This window comes from Apis laboriosa, unplaced genomic scaffold, assembly GCF_014066325.1.
Source record: "Apis laboriosa isolate Shangri-la unplaced genomic scaffold, ASM1406632v1 scaffold47_cov149, whole genome shotgun sequence".
NCBI classification, from domain to species: domain Eukaryota; kingdom Metazoa; phylum Arthropoda; class Insecta; order Hymenoptera; family Apidae; genus Apis; species Apis laboriosa.
The window spans coordinates 3,566,006-3,585,040 of NW_025223437.1; the positions used below are offsets into that span (position 1 = coordinate 3,566,006).

General features: G+C 38.5%; 2 protein-coding genes across 2 annotated transcripts in view; both read right to left on the reverse strand.

The window, feature by feature from the left end:
• Window positions 1-19,035, reverse strand: part of LOC122716671 (UPF0489 protein C5orf22 homolog) — an 813,536-nt gene that overhangs the window by 694,469 nt on the left and 100,032 nt on the right. The window lies entirely within an intron of this gene.
• On the reverse strand, window positions 706-3,801 carry LOC122716670 (glucose dehydrogenase [FAD, quinone]-like). The gene is made up of 3 exons (XM_043939972.1): window positions 3,745-3,801; window positions 3,084-3,453; window positions 706-2,368 (listed from the first exon to the last, which is right to left on the reverse strand). The coding sequence occupies exons 2-3, from the start codon at window positions 3,432-3,434 to the stop codon at window positions 833-835; spliced, it is 1,887 nt and encodes a 628-aa protein (XP_043795907.1). The 5' UTR covers window positions 3,435-3,453; window positions 3,745-3,801; the 3' UTR covers window positions 706-832.

Here is a 19,035-nt window from a genome sequence, read left to right on the forward strand (position 1 = left end):
TATCCTTGGTGATTCATCAGAAATACAAGAAGATAAATTTATTTCTATCGGTGATGGAGAATTTATTTATTTATTCATCGACAAACGTCGAAATCTCGAGATCTCGTGCGTTAACTCATCGCACCTATCCTCCTCGCCAGAGGAATTAAAATAAAATGATTATACGGATTTTGAAGGGATACGAAGTTAAGAGGAAGTTAATTTCAAAGAATTGGACCCGAGATCGTAAAGAATAAACGCGCTTATTGATGAGGCAGCGGATAACCTGGTTCCCTTGGTGTTGTTTCCATTAATCAGAATGTAAGTAGGTTTACACAGTAGGAACAAGTTTATTTATTTTTCTTCGGCTGAATATTCGTTTCGATTTTTCAGTAATTTTGTATTTTCTTCTTTATCTCTCTCGTTTATATATAATCACGAAAAATATATATCCATAAGTTGTATATTTAAATTATATTGAACTTGATTCTTCGAGAAAAAATAAAAATAGTGTGATCTCGAAACGTTATCGAATCCGTATGATAATGTACATTCCATCAGAATTTGATTAAAAATTGTCACTAGTTTCGATTAAAAATTCGAAAAAAACGTCAAATATACAAAATATATCCAATCTTGGTAAAAATTGTAATTCTTTTAAAATTCGTATTATTGATACCGAAAGGATACCGAATAAATAAATAAAACGAAAATTGCCAATTGCCAAATATTTTAATCGTCGATCAATTCCCACAAATTTCAATCCCTGTATCCATAACTACATTAATCGTCCAATTTTTACTTATTTATCCTGTTACGCACACACGTGCAGAAATCAGAAACGCGCTTATAATCAACGCGCCTTCGCGCCCCAATCCCGTTTAACAATATCCGCTCCCTTCTCCGCGATCATCATGATCGCCGCATTAGGATTGGCGGCAGGTATTTCCGGAATGACCGATCCATCGATCACCCGCAAACCGTCGACTCCGTGCACCTTCAGCCTCGAGTCGACCACGGTCCTGGTGTCGTTGGCCGGCCCCATCCTGGTCGTCCCACACGCGTGATAATACGAGACGGACACGTGTCTCACGCTGCATTCCCAATATCGCTCCGTGTCGGGCTCGAAACGTCGACATCCGGGAACGTCCAGGCGGTTGAAACGCATCCCGTGCTTCCTCAACGTGTCGGTGTCCAAAATCGCCTTCACCTTGTCCACGCTTTTCACCAACGTCCTCGTATCCTCCATCTCGACCAAGTAATTCGTGTATATCTTCACGGGCTGGCTCGGATCCGTGCCGCGCAACTCGACCACCCCTCGACCCTTCGGTTTCAACAAGGTGGAGAGAACGACGATCACGTTCGTCCTCTCGATCTCCTCCCCCATCCTCTCGACGATCTCCTCCTGCAGACCGATCGCGGCCAGGAAGACCGACAACTGAACCCCCTCGTGACGTTCGAACGGGACGAACAAAAATTGAACGTCCGGATACCCGGAATCCGGGTCGTTCACGTTCACGTTGCCGAGTAGATCGTTCCTGTACGCCCGCAACGAGCCCGTATTGTGCACCATGTACTCGTAAACCGAGTTCAACAATCGGTTTCGGGAGGGAGGGGGCGGCGAGGCGGGCGACTCGTAAGATATGTACATTCCTGTCCACGACAGGTGGTCTTGAAGATTCGTGCCAACCGGCCGATCGACCAGGACAGGTATCCCCATGTTCTCTAGGTGTTCCCTGGGCCCGATTCCCGAAAGCATCAACAATTGGGGGGTGGCGAGGCTACCCGCGGAGAGGATCACCTCCTTCCTCGCTCTCACCTCGGCGACCAGGCTTCGATCGTGCTCCGACCTAACCCGGACACCGATCGCACGCCTCCCTTCGAACAATATTCCCTCCACCGCGCTCGATTTCATCACGCTCAGATTCTTCCTCCCCTTGACGGGGGAGAGAAACGCGATCGCGGCGTTCTCACGACGACCGTTGTACACGGTGCCCATCGCCCTCCCGAACCCGACGCAACGATCACCGTTCACTTCGTCGAGAATATTGTGGCCCGCCTCCCGGAAACCGTCCATCAGGATTTTTTGCACCCCTGACGGGGAGGGCTCGAAGTGTCTGATTCTCGCCGGGCCGTTGTCCCCGCAATACTTGGTGCCGTGCTCGGATACGTACGAGGGCGAGCAATTGGTTGACTTAGTGAAGTAGGGGAGCACGCTCGCGAAGTTCCATCCCTCGTTGCCCAGATCTTCCCAATCGTTGTAGTCCTTCTCGTTCCCGATCACGTACAACATGCCGTTGGTGACCGAACTTCCGCCAAGAGCCTTGCCCTTCGCCCATTTGCACCGTTGGTGGACGCTGCCCAGGCAGGAACTGTTTTGGTATTCGGTCTTCGTGAACAGGGAATAATATACAAATAATATACAAATTTCGTATTTTTTTATCGGTCGATCCTTGGGGAGGATATTATGAATATCGTTAACTCTATGCAAAATGATTTTTCATTGGGGATTTGCAGCAGATGGTGTTAGAAATTTATTCAAATTCTGTGCTATTGAAAATATCTTTTCGTTCTATTTCACGATGTTTTTATCGATTGCTGAGATGAATAAGGATAATGCTTAAGATAGTACAAAGGGCTCATGATCTAGTGAGTTACGTTTTTCCCTAGAAATGTCTATCATGTTTATCACGTTTATCTAGCAATCTATCATTTGGAACAGGATGGTGATTGAAAATTATCCTTTAAAGAACAAAACTCCGCATCTCTGATGATCGTTCGTTTGAACAAAAGTCGTTATTTTATAGCGATTCAAATTTTTCCTAATTTTAGTAGGATTTCATCAGATTTAGAGTAAACGATTAAAAATTAGTTTTCCTTCATACGGCGATATCTCTGGAACTGGAAGTTGTATTTGGACAAATGAAAAAGAGCAAGTTTCTGACGATTGTTCATTCTTTGGAGTTATAACGATTAAAATTTTTCCTAATTTTAATAGAAGATAAATCAAACTAAAATGATATATATTTAAGTAAAAATGTGTAAGTATTTGTATTATATTTCTTGAGCAAGTTAAAAAATCGTTAAAATTTAATTCTGTTTACCAAGTAATGATAATTTTGCGGTCCGTCTATGTTATTCAAGAAAAGGGCAGGTGAAGAGGTTTCAGGTAAAGGATCCTCCCCTCTTTCGATCAACAGTACATCCCAATCCTTTACTTCCGTTAACCTGCTGGCCAGAATAGATCCTGCCGACCCAGCTCCGACAATTATAAAATCGAATTCCTTCCTCTTCGAAACGAAGATCTCTTCGGCTCGATTCGTGGGATATTTATCCGCATTTAATGCACAATAGGATGCTATTATCGTTTGTATCAACATGGTAAAAGTGGAAGCTGGCGTCGATTGCCCCGAGGCGCAAGTTGCCGCCATACACGACTCCATATCGTTCCGCATCTCGTTTGACCGGAATTAACTATAATAATTATCGAGAATATTGCATCAGTAATTTTTTCTAACATTGATCTTAAAGTATGATGTCGAACAACGATCTAAACAATTTTCCTTTGTACAATTTGAACCGTTCGTGAGATTCTTCTTCGTGAGAGATTAAATGAATTAATAAAAAAAAAAAAAAAAAGACAATTTTCACGTATTTTATCACGTACGTATTTGTGTGAAAAATTTGAAATGGAAAAAAAATTTCGAAATATACATATAAGACGCTACATAAATAAAATTTTAACGAAAAATTAATAATTCTCACCTACGTGATCGTCACACTATAACGTCTTCGTTGTCATTTATAAACTACACCTCTGAGCTTAATAATCGACCCATTAATATCCTTATATATAGGTATTGTTTACCAATAAAAAAAGATGGCAGAGAAAAAAAATATTTATATCACCACCCAATGTCCCTACTTCGCGTATAATTTTATAATTGGTCGAAACAATTGCATCTATAATCGAATCGCCTGATAAAAAAAAAAAAAAAATAGCAATAAACGAGTAATTAAAACGGAATGATAATTTTTTTAAACATTGGCGTAAAGCAGAGTGTATTAACTATTTACAAATGTATGTATTTTCACAGTTTATTAAAAATCGTATTGCTATGTCAATACGCCAGTGTACTCAGGTGGAACAAACGGAGACCTGTTTCCCCTGTTTCCCCTCTTCCATATTACTTTGCTATCTTTTCCTAGACAAATATTACATATTTACATTTACATATTAATCTAATCTCTCTAAGTTATACATTACTAATACGTGTGAAACATGTTTAAAAATAAATAAATAATGCGAGTTTTTAATATATCTATATTGCATATCGAAATATTTAAGTAAGTGAAGAATTTATCATGGACGAATAAATAATATTATTATCAATGTTATTTATTATTTTGTCCTACCGGAGAGAGATATAATAATTTTGGTAAACATAATTATCATTCAAACGAAATTATTCCCCAAATATGGGGTAAGTTAACGAAAGAACGATCACTCAACTGGTTATTCATTGATCTTATCGAAGCCAAACTCATCTGATGAATAAAATTTGACTTTTTAATATCTTTATATATTGAATTCAATTGAATCTCAAAAAATCATTTATATTCATCGACAAATTTGATTCGAAACATTTTATAATGAAATGAATGAAGCAACGAATTATTTTGATTGGTCTCCTAAAAAAAAAAAAATGTTTCAAACCATTCCAAGAACGTTTTTTCCATAAATTCATTATACATTAGAAATACTTTATAAACAACCTTGTAAATCATATTTTGCACTTTTGCGCATGCTTAATTTTATCGAGTAATAAAAATAGTTCAAACAACGTTCGTCATAAATATATCTCATTTGCACGATAATAACGAACGTATTGATATAAATATATTATTAATTCATCCAAGAAATATTACATTTACAATTTAAAACACATCGTTTCACACGTCAAGAATAAAACACGTTTCCCTTTTAAATCGATATTTTAAATAATTATTCGCGAACGAGTACTTCGTGAATAAATAAATCCAAAAGCAAAATCCAAAATCGAACATAAAATCTCGCTGGACACTTAAAACCGTGTGTAATCCATTTCATAAATAACAAAAACGCGCGCACGTAGTTTCCACGTAGTCGACGAGCTAATACGAAGTCGATGAGCTCTATCATCGAGGATCCTCGATCTCAGTCCTACGAGCGCTATATCCTTCAACTCGATCCCTCGTTGCTGGCGAGCATCTTTCATCTCGCTCCCCCTTATTTATCGCGCACCAGCACCGCGTATTTATATTTGCGAAAATATATGTGAAGTCTCTCTCTCTCTCTATCTCTCGAATGTCCCCACTCATAACGAGAAAGTCAATTTATAGGGGAGGAAGCGAGATTATCCAAGTGAGAAGTTATTCGACACTATCCAATATCCTTGAATATTTTTGCGTACCCTCGCAAATCTCGATATCCTCGGAGGACAAGCGAGTTACGATCGATCGTTTCTCACACGATGTTACGACACTTTTCCCCAGAATTCTAACCGCGATCGAGTGGAGAAAATATCATCTTTCTTCGACGTTTAACCTCGACGTGTGATTTATTCTCGAAATTCGAAGTTTTTTGGATTAAGAAAGAGAACAAGAGGATGACGGAGGATGATTGTGTTAGGACGGAAAAGAATTTGAAATATGAAGTTTTAAGAGATTCGGGTGATAAAAATAGTCTTGAAAACGCAATGAATTCTAATCTTTTTCTGTATGTACTTATTTTTGAGATATCAGAAGCGAAAACTTTTTATTATAATTTAAAGAGATCAAAATGACATCTGTGTAATAATCTCTTATTGCTCATCAAAATTGTTATCATATAATTTTCTGAACAAACAAATTTCTTTGTAATATATTCTACATACCATTACCAATAATCTCAGAAGACGATTATTTAACGAATAACTTATTCGTCGATTCCAGAAGAAAAGGAAAACGCGTACGATACATTTTAAATTATCTACAACTAAAAATTTCTTCCAACTCTTTGCGTCAAATAAATCCTCATCCGGAAACGAATTATAAACAATAGACAATAGACCATTCACGCACGTATCCACCACGAAATCCCTCGACTTATTCCACTTACTTCTCCATGAATCCATCAAAGGGGTCATCCATTTACGCCCGAAACGTCATGAAACGGGTGGAAAAAAAGGAGAGAGAGAGAGAGGGAGGGGAATGGTTACTCGGCCGTTACCGTTCCCCGTCGCGCAAATACACATTCTCCAAAGTTTATAGAGAATTCAGAAAGTGAGAGGGTCGAGGGAGCGGTAAATCACGCGGTTACACGATTGCGAGACACGCAAATTCGAGAGGAGAGAGAGAAGAGGAGGAGGAAAAGGAAAAGAGGCCGTAAGAGATGACGTTCAAGGGATTTAAGGTCGATCTCAACTGGCTGGCCAATAAGCTTATTTTCCACAGTGGTATGATGGCCACCATCATCTGAAAGGCTCAATCCTCTTCGTTGAGATCCGACTGTGGTTGTTCGCCGCTATTTCAAAACTATCTCCTCCCCCCCATTCTCGAACTAAACTCACAAAATGCCACGGGAAGAGACTATTATATCAGATCCGGTGATGTTTATCGCGCGCGTCTGCTCGAACTATATTTACACTGGATGGATGGATATAAACCGACTCGTTTGAATCTCGTGCCATCTCTCGTTAGAGATCTCATTACTTTTATGGATCCCGCCATTTGGAAATAACACGTCGAATTTTAAAAATTTGGAACCACTATTGGATCGTTGCATAGTGGATCGAATTTCTTCAGGAGAATTAATTATGCAAACACCGTCGAAAAGTTAATAAATAAACGTAGAAAATATCATTTTGTATGAGTGAAATTCAATTTTCGTTTGATGACGTTTGATGACGTTTCTTAATTTTACGTACTCGCGTTTCCAAGATTTTTCAAAATATTGTTGTTACGCGTGTCGAAGTTTCGGGAAATCTGCATCTCTCCCGCGGATACGTCCCCCAATTCAAGGGGCACGGCTCATCGGGGACAGGCGGTGGTTAAGATAAATAACAACGGTTTAAATAGACGAACGAAAGTAGCGGCGAGTACCGCGAGTACAAAGAGGCGAGTACACGCGGGCTTCAAAGAGGCCGTGCGCCCCTTTTTTGCGCTCGTTAACCGGCATTCCAGTTCCTAATTCGACGATCCGTGTCTGAAACCCAGGGCCACGATCCTCTGCGCGCCGCCATTACGGACGGCCGACACGGTTTCCAAACCGCGCGGTTTCGAAACAAACGCGGGGCGGGAAACGGTGGATTCCTTGCCCGCGACGGATTCCTTGCGAGGAGGTTAAAGGCGGCGTTTCCGATGTCCCCGCGCTTGTTACAGCTCCGTGGAATGCGCGGCAGCCTCCACCTCCTTTTCCTCCTCCTCCTTCTCCCCTGATACCGATCTTATCCTCGATCTTCCAGCCGAGATCGCGGATGGGAGAGATGAAGACGTCGTTTGGAGAGATGGTTTGAGAAGAGAATTTCTTAATATGAGATAAAGATAAGAGAAGGGTTTATGTATTGTGGAGGAGTTTAAGTTTTGGTGGAAATTTGTAAATGGATTATGGAAAAATCTCTTTGGGAGGGAATTAATTTATCAAATTTTTAGGATCTTTGGTTTTTTGTACGTGGTCTGGGTACGATTTGGAGAGATGAAGATGTTTGAAAATAAATTTTAAACAATGTCAAAAAGTATCGAAATAAACTTATTGATTAAAGATATTATATGAAATTATTATAATTAACGATTATGTAAATATATTATAAAAATTTTGAAAAAAAAGTTCTACCTCGTGAATATGATTTATACATGATGTTTATACTCAAGGAAATGCAAATAAATTTTCGAATCAACGCGTGGAAACTCGCAAGAAAAACTGGTTTCGATTCGAGAAGACGTTGATTGCGTTTAACATAGATGATAATTATACACATTTTCTCGTGTTTCAATTAATTTCGCCATTAGGTGAAATGCAAAAATTCGAAGTCTCGAATTTGTTGAGTGTTAATTAATTAAAAATATTTTTGATAGGAAAATTTGTAAATTAATCATCGGTATCGTCTCGAGTAAACACGAATGTGTTATTTTTAGACTTGGTCGCATTGTGAAATTCCTTTTCTCTTTTTTTTCTTTTTTTTTCCGGAGCAACTGGAAGTGCACGAGGTGATTTATGAGTGTTTGTACGTTGCATCGTTTAAGAGTCATTTAAATCCAGGCCGGAGGGTTAATGAAACGCGGGACTTATGAAAATTTGTGAAATATTGCCGCACCATGCAAATTGCCCCACAGTTGTGAAATGAAATTAACCGCGAAGGGTACGACTGAATCGATTTTTCATTCGGGCTCGCAATCCGCGACACGACTTATAAAAACCGCGCATAATTATTTGACCGATGTAACACTCTGTTATTTTTACTATGATTTATAAAATAATCCTTCTAAACCGTCCGTTACGGGTGGACTTCTTTCTCTCCGAGATATTGTTCCTTAAAAAAATTCTCATTCGCATCGACGAGATTATTGCACACACATAATCGACAACAACTTACCTTTCATTCACCCTCTTTCGAGGAAATATAATTTTTTACTTACCATATTTTATCTCTCATCCAATCTGAAAACTTTATTTTCTTACCTTTCGTTTCCAAATTCATTTTCGATCATTATCTTTCGAAAATTCCTTTTATGGTTAAAAAAAAAAAAAGTTTCCAACACCAATAAAAATAATTAATTTCGAAAAAATATATTACAAAAATTAATCGCGACAATTTGAATTATCCACGCCTCTCGACGAATTCGACAAATCGTTTCGCGAAAAACAAAGGAGAAAGTGGTTGGAACGAAACGAAAAAAAAGAAAAGGAAAAATCTAGAAAAGCATTTTATCCCCCGATAATTAAATTACTCGGGCAAAGAGGCCGCGAAAATAATTATCACGCCTCGACCTGTGTTGAGTGCCAATAAACGGTGGGGTCGGGTTTTAAAAAAATTAACCGCGATATTTAATCGCTTGAATTGCCGACATCGAACGAATCGCGATAAATCATGGCGATTGGTGAATAATAATCGCAAGAAACCTCGTTAGAATTCCACAACGAGCCGTTTCGCGAAAAGTGAGTCGCCCGAGAAAGTTGGCGAAGGAAACTTAATTTAATATGGGGCGCGCATGCGCGTTATCGAGGAACTCGATTCCCATCCGCGATACGAGACGCTAATGGAACAATGAATGGTGCGTGGTGTCAAAGGTGGGCGCCGTAACTTTGCGCTTAATTTATCACCCCTCTCCGCGATCATCGAGGATTAACTTCACGGTTGACCCACATATTTCCAACCGGTTGATGGATAGTCATCGGTGGTAACCGTGATGGCAGTCACCTGCTACCAGTAATGGACAATCCCATAAATGGTGTCCCATGGAATCGTCGTCGAACCCGAGGAGAAGCGTGCATTTCGTATTGTGACTGCGTTTCACCTTGCGCTTACCTAAAACAAAAAGAAAAGAAAACGAAAAAAAAAAAAAAGAAAGAAAGAAAGAGAAGAAAAAAATAGCGAGAAAGTCGAGAAAGGGGAGATAAATCAGAAGGACTTTCGTTCGAGTTTGAACGTTTGATATTTCGCGTTACATTGTCGGCGGGGAGATGGTATCGTTCGAAATGGATGGGAAAAATGAGGAAGATGAAAATGTGTCCGATCATCGAAGTCACTTTCTACTGCCGGTCTTGACACGAGAGAGTTAGGATCGAGGGAATTTTTTAGTCAGACGCGGGTATACTTTTATAAAGTCTTGCTTTATAGCATCTCTTGAATACTCTTCTCCTATCCCTAAAGTTTTCGAGCTTGTAATATTTTCGATTTTTAATCTCTAAGAGATTATTCGATTCGCTTCGAATATGATTCTCGCGCGCAAGAGAGAGAGAGAGAGAGAGAGAGAGAGGGAGGGAGAAAGAGAAGCATTGAAAATACAAACTCGTGGAAATTTACACACGTGTAACAAGAAATCGAGGAACGGTTATTAATTAAAATATCGTATCGTATCTCGCAACTCGAACAGAACGCTTCGTCACACTTATTACGCCGGTTTAATCCAAAGGTACCGGTATGTTATTAAATGGAAGCCGAAGAGATACGATCTCTGACCGATCGTTAAAATCTTTCTACCCCCTGTGTATGTATGTGTGTGTGTGTGTGTGTTCACCGTTGAAACAAGATATTTCCCAGATTTTATGGGAAATTTTTCTAGCTGACAACCGAACAGGGACGAGCGATTTCTCTCGCCTCGATGCTCGAAACCCTCGTCCATAATTCCTCTCGTCAGAGATTAAGGAAACGAGTATTAATCGAAATCGATATCCCGCTGCGACACAAAAAGCAACGTGTTCGCGAGGGAATTAATCACACGCGAATATAATTAATTGATTTCCCGGACAACCGTCTTAAATCGGATAAATCGGAAAAATTGAAGGCTTGAGTTGAAGTAAAGTTGAAATAAAAACGCGTGGGTCACGGTTTAACGTACAAAGAGTGAAGCAAAAGCAAAAGTTGGAATCGTTGGAATTTTTATTTTAACGAAAGATATTATTATTCGTTGCAGGGGAAATGAATTTGAAGAAGAAACAGGTGTCCATGTTGGTTCGTGTACGTAGTTATCTTATCGACGTATAATAAAGAAAAGTTTTATAAAGTTTTCTCTGTAATTCTTCGAACTCGAGCTTCGTTAATTAATTCGAATTTATAATGGTATTTTTTTTATTACGGTTTCTTTCCCTCCTTTCTCTCTTTCTTTCTCTCGACGGTTGTCGTTTCTCGAGGAAATCGATTTCTTTGACGGATCGGCGGTGTACAGAGGCGGTCGCTAATGACTGTGAAGTATGTTGTACCATCATTGTGACACTTGTTTCCGGTGCTCGTTTATTAGCCGGGTTTATAATGTATTTTCGCCATGTTTAATCGACACGAACGAGAAAACGAGAAGTCGTTCTTGCGCAGAATTGATTCGTTCGATTATTTTTAAAAGATCTCGCGATATTAGTTATGTAAATCGACCCGCTTGGGCAGAGAAAAAAAAAAAAAAAAAAAAAAGAAAGGAACGCACGATGCAAATTCGTTTTAACGCGATCGATCAAGTCTCCTTATTTTTTTTTCTTCTTCTTCTCTATTTTTTCTTTTTAAAGAAATACGTATGAATATATTATAAGTTAGAAGGAAGAATTTATTAGTATGACGTTAATTAAAGATGAGAATCCTCTCTGGTTGCAATTGGTTGCGCGATGTCTCATAAATCAAGACTAGAAAGAAATTCTGATTCTACTGAAGCACAATACATTATATTTATAACACCTGCCAAAAACTATTCGATCTCATGGACTCAAATGGACTCAAACCCTCGATCACCAACCAAGAAATTTATATACAACTTGGAAAACTTCTTCTCTTTCCTTTCAAAAACAAATCCGCAACGTCAATTTCTTCCTTCCCTCTTACATCCTCTTACAAAGAACAAATAGGGGGAGGGAGGAGGAGAAAAATTTATAACTTCAAAAAGACGAATTTCCTCCCTCCCCTCCCTCCTCAAAAATCCGAAATAACAACAACAGTCTACAACAACGATTTCTTCTTTCTATACATATATAAATATAAATATATAAATATATAAATATGTATCCGCCTGTATAATTGGGAACGGAGAGAAACAATAATAAAAGAAAGGAGCGGGGAGAAAAATTTCGACTTATCGTTGCACACGAATAGTAGCCGGTCGCTTGCGCGTGAAACAAGCGTGAAACGGAACGGGATTCCTCGGGGGCCCCCGTAACTCATTAGCGGATCGACTATTTCGGTGGTATAATCGCGCGTCGGGGCGTCGAACCAGTTTAATATGCGCGCGAGGCGGACTGGCGCAATTTCAGCTCGTAAAACGTAAAATATAAGCGCCGGTTAAGTTTTTACGATCGTGAGAAGAGGGGGGCAGAGAGGAGAGAGGCAAGGGAGATTTTGCACGAAGGGTAAAATGGCCACCGCCAACAGCCACCTGTGTGGACAGGATTACGTAATCATTTTAATGGGCTCGCGCGAATTTTATTGTTCCGTTTTCCTAATCCTCACACCCGCCATCTTATTATTCCTCGGGACAAAACCTGATCGATCCATCGAAACTGGTCGAATCGGATCGAGAAACGAGATATCTCGCCAGATATCTCGAAGGCAAAGTTCGGGTTGAATGCTTTTAAGTTTCGAGAATGTTGCCCGCCTTTTATTGGCAATAAATCGTGACGATTTGTAAATCTCTCTCTCTCTCTCTCTCTCTCTCTGAGTTGAGACTTGAACGTATCAATTTTCGGATATCAAGCGGGATTTCGGTGTACAGCGAGTTACAAAAGTGAGTTTAAGTAAGGAAATTCGACTCGTTTTGAAAATAATTTATATATTTAAGAGCAGAGTAATTTATTTTTTCTTGTGAAATTGTGAAATTAATCCTCGAATTTTTATCATTTATCATTTATTTATTTTTTTTTTTTTTGTAATTTAAAATTTTGCACTGTATTAGTATCGTTAGACTTGATTTGAGATGAGTTTGGATTGAATTTAGGATGTTTTATAAAAATGGTTTGCACGTTTTATTCGATTTAAAAGTTATTACGTGAAATTAGAGAGATCCTCGAGGAGAATTATTTTCTTAATAATAAAGAGAAAGAGATAATTGGACGATTTTTATCTTTTATCCGTTTTAATGCGAAAATCCATTTAATAAATTGCAGGAATTAATACCTCAGACTGTGCATTCAAAAACTCGGTTACAGAGCATTAATTTCCCATCAAAGTGCAGGTAAATTAAATTCAATTTACCTCTTCGTCTACTATTGTCTTTACGAATATATTATACAATGTATCGACTTAATTAAAATCTTTAGAATATTATCTGATCCTGAAAGGTGTATACTTGTGTAGATAAATATCTAGAATTTTAATATTTCTATCTTCTATTCGTACACAATATTGCAATTTCAGCAAACGTGCTATTTATAGAATATAAATAAATTCTGCTATTAAATTCTAGATTTCACATTCGAAGAAATCGTAATTAATCGCATTATCTTTTACCCAAACAAATTCTTTCATAACTGATCACCGTTAACCGTGTTAAATATAATAAATATAATAAATATAAATATCGGATATCGTTATTAATCATCATTAATGCAACAAGAAATAGAAGAAATAATTTTTGCAATAACGCGAGAAGAATTCTCGAGTTACTCGAATTTACAAATTTAGAAAAATGATTTTCTTATATCGAGATTGCTTTACTTCAAAAAAAAAAAAAAAACAGACCAATTTTCAAACTATCAATATGTTTCTCTAACACGGGTTAAACTTTAGAAACACCCTATACATACAAATCTCGATATATCGATAAATCGAGCGGGGGGACATCGTTATCGTTGCCGATAAAACGTTCGAATAATATTTATCCCCCCTGTTCGACAATAATCCGAGCCTAGTAAATGCCAATGATTTCCATTTGCATGTATTAGACCTCCTTCTTCCACTACGAATTTTCAACGTGGAGAAAACCGGATCGATTTCTATCCGATTGGACGCGCAGGTGTCACAACGATCGACCATCGTCAAAAATCGGCGACCAGGGTGGCAAAATGGTCGAAGGCAAGTTTTTCAACGTACGATGTATAAGCAACATAATGGCATAACCGGTGTATTGGAAACCGAATGCCCATTTGTCGAGGGGGGAGAAAGGGAAGGAGAGGGGTAGAATATCTCTTCGAAACGCGTCGTTTCCTCGACTATTTCGAGCAACCAATGAGCAATAACCAAATCGATATTTTATTATACAAGATAAACCGTGAAACGACGGCGCTGGCCGGTTTCGAAGGACGAAGTTCTCTCTCGCGACACTGCACGGTAAAAAGACGAAGAAAGAAAGAAGCAAAGATTGGGGGACGAGACTTTATTTATTATAATTAGAATAGATGCTGCGTTTCGAAAGTACGAGGATGGAATAAAATTTCATGGGGGGGGAGGAGGACGAAGTTAAACAATTTCGTATTTCACAATGATATGAAATACATGTATGTATGTATGTATGAAATATCGATAAAAAAAGTTTTCTTTTATAAAGGAGGCGATATAAAGAAAGGGGGGGAGGGGAAATACGAATTTTAATACAGTACTCTTACCATTACAAAATTATACGAATACTTCTACCCCTCCTAACATTCCCTCCCATCACTTAAGCCTCGTCGATTATCCTTTTAACATACAAAGTATCCTGGCGAATTATCCCTCTGCACGCATACAACCATTGATCAAGCATTCCCTTTTCGTTTACGAACGATCGTAACAGAGGACAGGCGGCAGCGGTGGAAGCAACTCTGAAAGATAAGCCTCGAAGCAGCCTCTAACCTTTCGTCACGCGATAATAGATACGCATACTTTCCTATGGGACACTGCACACGATACTCCACCATCTATACCAACCGTTCGATCTCTCATCGAATTTAATAAGCCTCTATCTCGCATCGCGTACGTATCGGTTCGTTGTTCGCGCATCATTAGAAATTAAATTGCCCGTTGAAATTTTCCCTTCATTCGCGAGTGTAATGTAAACGCGATGGCGAAAGATGGTAAAAGAAATAATAATAATAATAATAATAATAATAATAATAATAATAGTGATAATAATAATACGAGAAAAACGATAAGAGGGAAATTTTCGAGAGAGAGAGAAAAGGAAGGAAAAGAAAAATCGCGATGGAGGGTAGAATCATCGTAACGGGGTCGTCGACCGTAGATGCGAAATTCCACGGAGAGCTGGTTTCATGCGGAACGTTCGTATTAACCGGTCCCCAGATATCGTTAAATAATGAAATCGTCGGGCTGTAAAATAATTTGTTTATTGTTCGATCGCGGCATTTCATCCAAGGCCCACGCCTTTCTCGCCCCCCCTCCCCCTCTCACGAATAAGGAAACGTACGTAAATTTCATTTCTCGTCTTAACGTTTTCGAAATCCGTGATGGTTTCCTTTTTAGCAGGAGATTTAACGTGATTCATCGTGTCGTTGAAAGGGAAGACTTAAGTTTTGGAAGGATTTTTCTCGTTTACGTGGTGCGCTTTGGAGAAAGTTTGAAGTGACGAGGTAACGAAACGTCTCCTCGAATCGAAGGAAGAAAGATATAAACGATTTTAAATTAGAACTATTATCAATATAATTTGCATAAAAATTCGAGCAAAGCGTACTAAAATTAGGAAAACTTTGTAATTTCTAAGATTATTGAGCAATGTAATATTCTTTATTTCCTGATACCATACATAACATTAATTTCCAATTCATATAAAAATGCAATTTAATATTGCCTTATTTCCTGAATATGGATATGAAAGTTGATTTATCGAAATATCTTTTTCATTTTTGTCGTCAGCAAGCTGCATTATTGCACTTGTCGTATTAAATTATCGTATTAAAGATATATATTCGATATACCAAGGTGGCGGATTATCTACAGACAATTCTTATCTACTTTGTATCGAGTGATACAAAACCGCTTGAAAAGGAATCCACAAAATAAGCCGGCAAGGAATTTCAACATATCGCGTACGCGAGCCGAGCAGGTTGAATGGGCGCAGTCTGAAAAGCCGGTGTTTCTAATTCATTGCGGGTAAATGGCAAGCAGCCGGGGCTATTCACTGTTCGTATCACTGCCGGAGGAAATTGGAGTTAACGATTGTAAACGTTAGCTGCCTCGACGGCTAAAAAGTCTGTCTCGAAAGTCTCGAGTACAAGTATCGAGAGATCGAGGCAGAAACGCGATTTCACGACTCCTTTCGTATCATTTCGCGTCCGAGTGTAATTTATCGATTCCACCGGTGAGTACAGGCGTATTTGTATTTATGTCACTGTCCAACTTAATGCTTATACCACGTAATTGCCACGTTTAAGTTAAAGCGCCTCGAAAATTCTCTCTTATTTATTTTCTTCCTCGTTCCCCCTCCCCCCCCCCTCTCTCTTCCTTCTTCCTTTCTTCCTTCTCTACTCTCTGCCTCTCAAACCTCAGTCAAAACCTGGTCGTTTTTACGAAGGAACAGTCTCTGCAATCTGTTGCGTAGAGAAACCTCCGAGAGAAAGATTTATGGTGCTCCGTTCCGTTGTGTAAAGTACGATTAACAGAGAGCTTAGGAGAAGTTCGATTGCAAATCGTAATGAAATCTCGAGTAATTGAAAGTGGGCAGGTCTCTCTCTCTCTTTTTCTCTCTCTCTCTCTCTCTTTCTCTCTGGTGGGATATTGTTAAGTGAGATATGTGTGCACGGTTGATATATGTGTGCCGATTGTGAGAAATACCGAGTGAACTATTGCCTCGGAGGGTTTCGAACGTGCCAATGAATATGTATTCGCTATGAATCACGTAGGATTGGAATTTTATTACGCGCAGGTTTCGATACGAGGCTTTTTCTCGCTTCTCTCTTTTCCTTCTTTTTCTTTTACACGTTGTACGCGGCAATAATTTTTCGTACAACATCGGCATATTTGTTCGCGTAAACAGAGTGATTAAGTTTCGCGGTTAATAGAGAACGGTTAACATAACGGATCTTGCGTGAACATTTTCGCAAAACTGAATGCACCGAGTGTGACGATATACAAGGAATTATAACGAAACCCAAGAGAGAACATTCGAAATATCCATTACACATTGAACAGATATTAACTCTAAGAAAACTCTAAGAAAGTGAGATTTGTAAATTTACATAAGTCACGATTCATAGGTAAAATTCATAGTTTCACCAAAGTCTTCCTCGAGATATAGTCGAAGGATCGAAAGGAGGGAGAGATCGATCGCTCTGGCCTCGAGGGGATGCTAATTCCCCCCCTCTCCGGCGATCGATCGAAATCGATATGCAATCAATGCGAATAGAACTTTCTCCGCCGTTATAAAATTATGATGAATCGTTTCTCATTATTCCCGCCCATTGAAACTTAACCTCCTCGAACGACGCGTAAGTAGACAAAAGATATATATATATATATTCCATGCAATATAAACCCGCGCACGCTTCACGATTTGCCTCGTGATTTATACGACCGGCCCCTGCCTACAATCCTTCAAAATCCACTATTTACATAATCCATTCTCCTTCGAGGAGGAGGAACGACAATGGCGGACGCCGCGAGTCGCGAGCCCAACCGGTCGGCGAAAGATTCGAAATAAAAGCGGCGAGATATTACCTGTATATAACCCATTGCCAATATTGTTCGTAGCGTTGTATTCTTACCTCGAACACGCGTTCACCGTTATGCGGGGACGAGATCGATGATCGAAGAGTTTGAAAACAGGATTGTGACGATATCAAGTTATATCAGAGGTATCGAGTCTTGTAAGTTTGTAAATATCGAGCAAGCAATTCTGTTTTCCCTAACACGTTCTCTTCAATTTTAAACCTGTTAATCGCGGTGATGAAATAATAACGAGGAAATCGAATATCGAAATAAAGTTTCGGACCACCTCCGTTGGAATAGATTGATCGAAAGGAGGCGACATTTCACAGCTACAACGAGTCGATCATGATTTTAAACCGCGTTCACTCTCGCGTTTACCTGTCGCAATTTACCTCGTAACAGCGGAAACATGAATTACTTTGAAATCCATTTTATTTGCCCGTTTGCTGTGTTTCCTCTGTGAAAGGCGCTCGTTTCCCGTTTTACGAACATTATCGATCGCCCTCCGGTGAATGGGACGAAAAAGATCTTACTCCGGAGAGCTTGCGAAATGGAATAGAAGAAAGGTCGAAAAACCGGAGCGACATTCAGGAACGGTGCCTTTATATACGGGGTGTTTCCTTTGAATCTATCCTGTGCTGGAAATAATTAATCGCGACCCAAAAGATTTCTGTGTTACGTGTAAGATATCGTGTAAAGAAAAGATTGTTCTTTAGAATATCTTCAAAAAATTAATTTCTTTTCATTCATCGTTGTTATTTGTATATGATTTTATATAGATAGGAATAGGCTCAGAAAAGTATTCGATTCTTGGAAATAAAATTGTTAAGAATAAGATGTGAGAAAATATATTGCTCTTCCATCTTCCATGGAGAAAAGAGATAACCGCGTGGAAAAAATGTAGAGCAAGCTTTTGTAAAGATAGTTGTTAATATTTTTAGAGAGATAAATATTTTGAATCACACAGATAAGAATTTGCAAATATTATTGTGAAATATTGTTATAATAATTGAGGTTCCTTTTTCTTTTTTTTTTTTGAGTAAGTTCCTCCGAATGAACCTTGATTATACATTAAAAGAATAGAAATAAATCTTAATTACAAATAATAATATATTAAAATATTTGTTCGACACAAATATTTTCGTTTAAATAATTGAATCTTTAATCGTGTACTATAAATCTTATTTATGCAAAAGAAATATAATATACGTGTTCTATGATATTAAAAAAAAAAAAAGAAGAAGAAGGAATAAATGAATAATATATTAAAAATTTAAAATTACGTTTTCCAATATACGCATCGACGTATTATCGAGATTTACGAATACACAAGTAGGCACATTAATCCAGAGAGAAATCGAATCTTAATCAGATGCACGCGTATCAAGTGGATCGAGGTGTTCGACAAATTTATAACAGTGAACGGAGAAAGAAAATTTCCCATCGTTAACGGTACTTCATTCCATAACAACGTGCAAAGAATAGCAACAGTAAATCACTATCAACTCTCCAACTAATTACAGTATATTCAAACAAGTTTCCCATAAACTTTATGTTTTATCGAAACTAATTATGAGATCTTTCGAAGTACATTCTTTCAAAAACCTATATATTATAATGACTAATAACATGTGATTACCATGTTTCCAAGACATTTATTGCTTCCTTGTTTGTTGTGTTATCATTACATTGTTTAAAAAAAAAAAAAGGAAAACTCGTAACTCGTTGTTTCCACACATATTTTTCTTACAGAAGATTATCAAAATAA

What these genes read in the sequence shown, in the direction of transcription:
- LOC122716670 (XM_043939972.1), bottom strand. Translation starts at nt 3,434, where the DNA reads ATGCGGAACGATATGGAGTCGTGTATGGCGGCAACTTGCGCCTCGGGG. An exon ending in CGCAAAATTATCATTACTTG is followed by an intron (nt 2,369 to 3,083) that starts GTAAACAGAATT and finishes CTGTTCACGAAG; the next exon opens with ACCGAATACCAAAACAGTTC.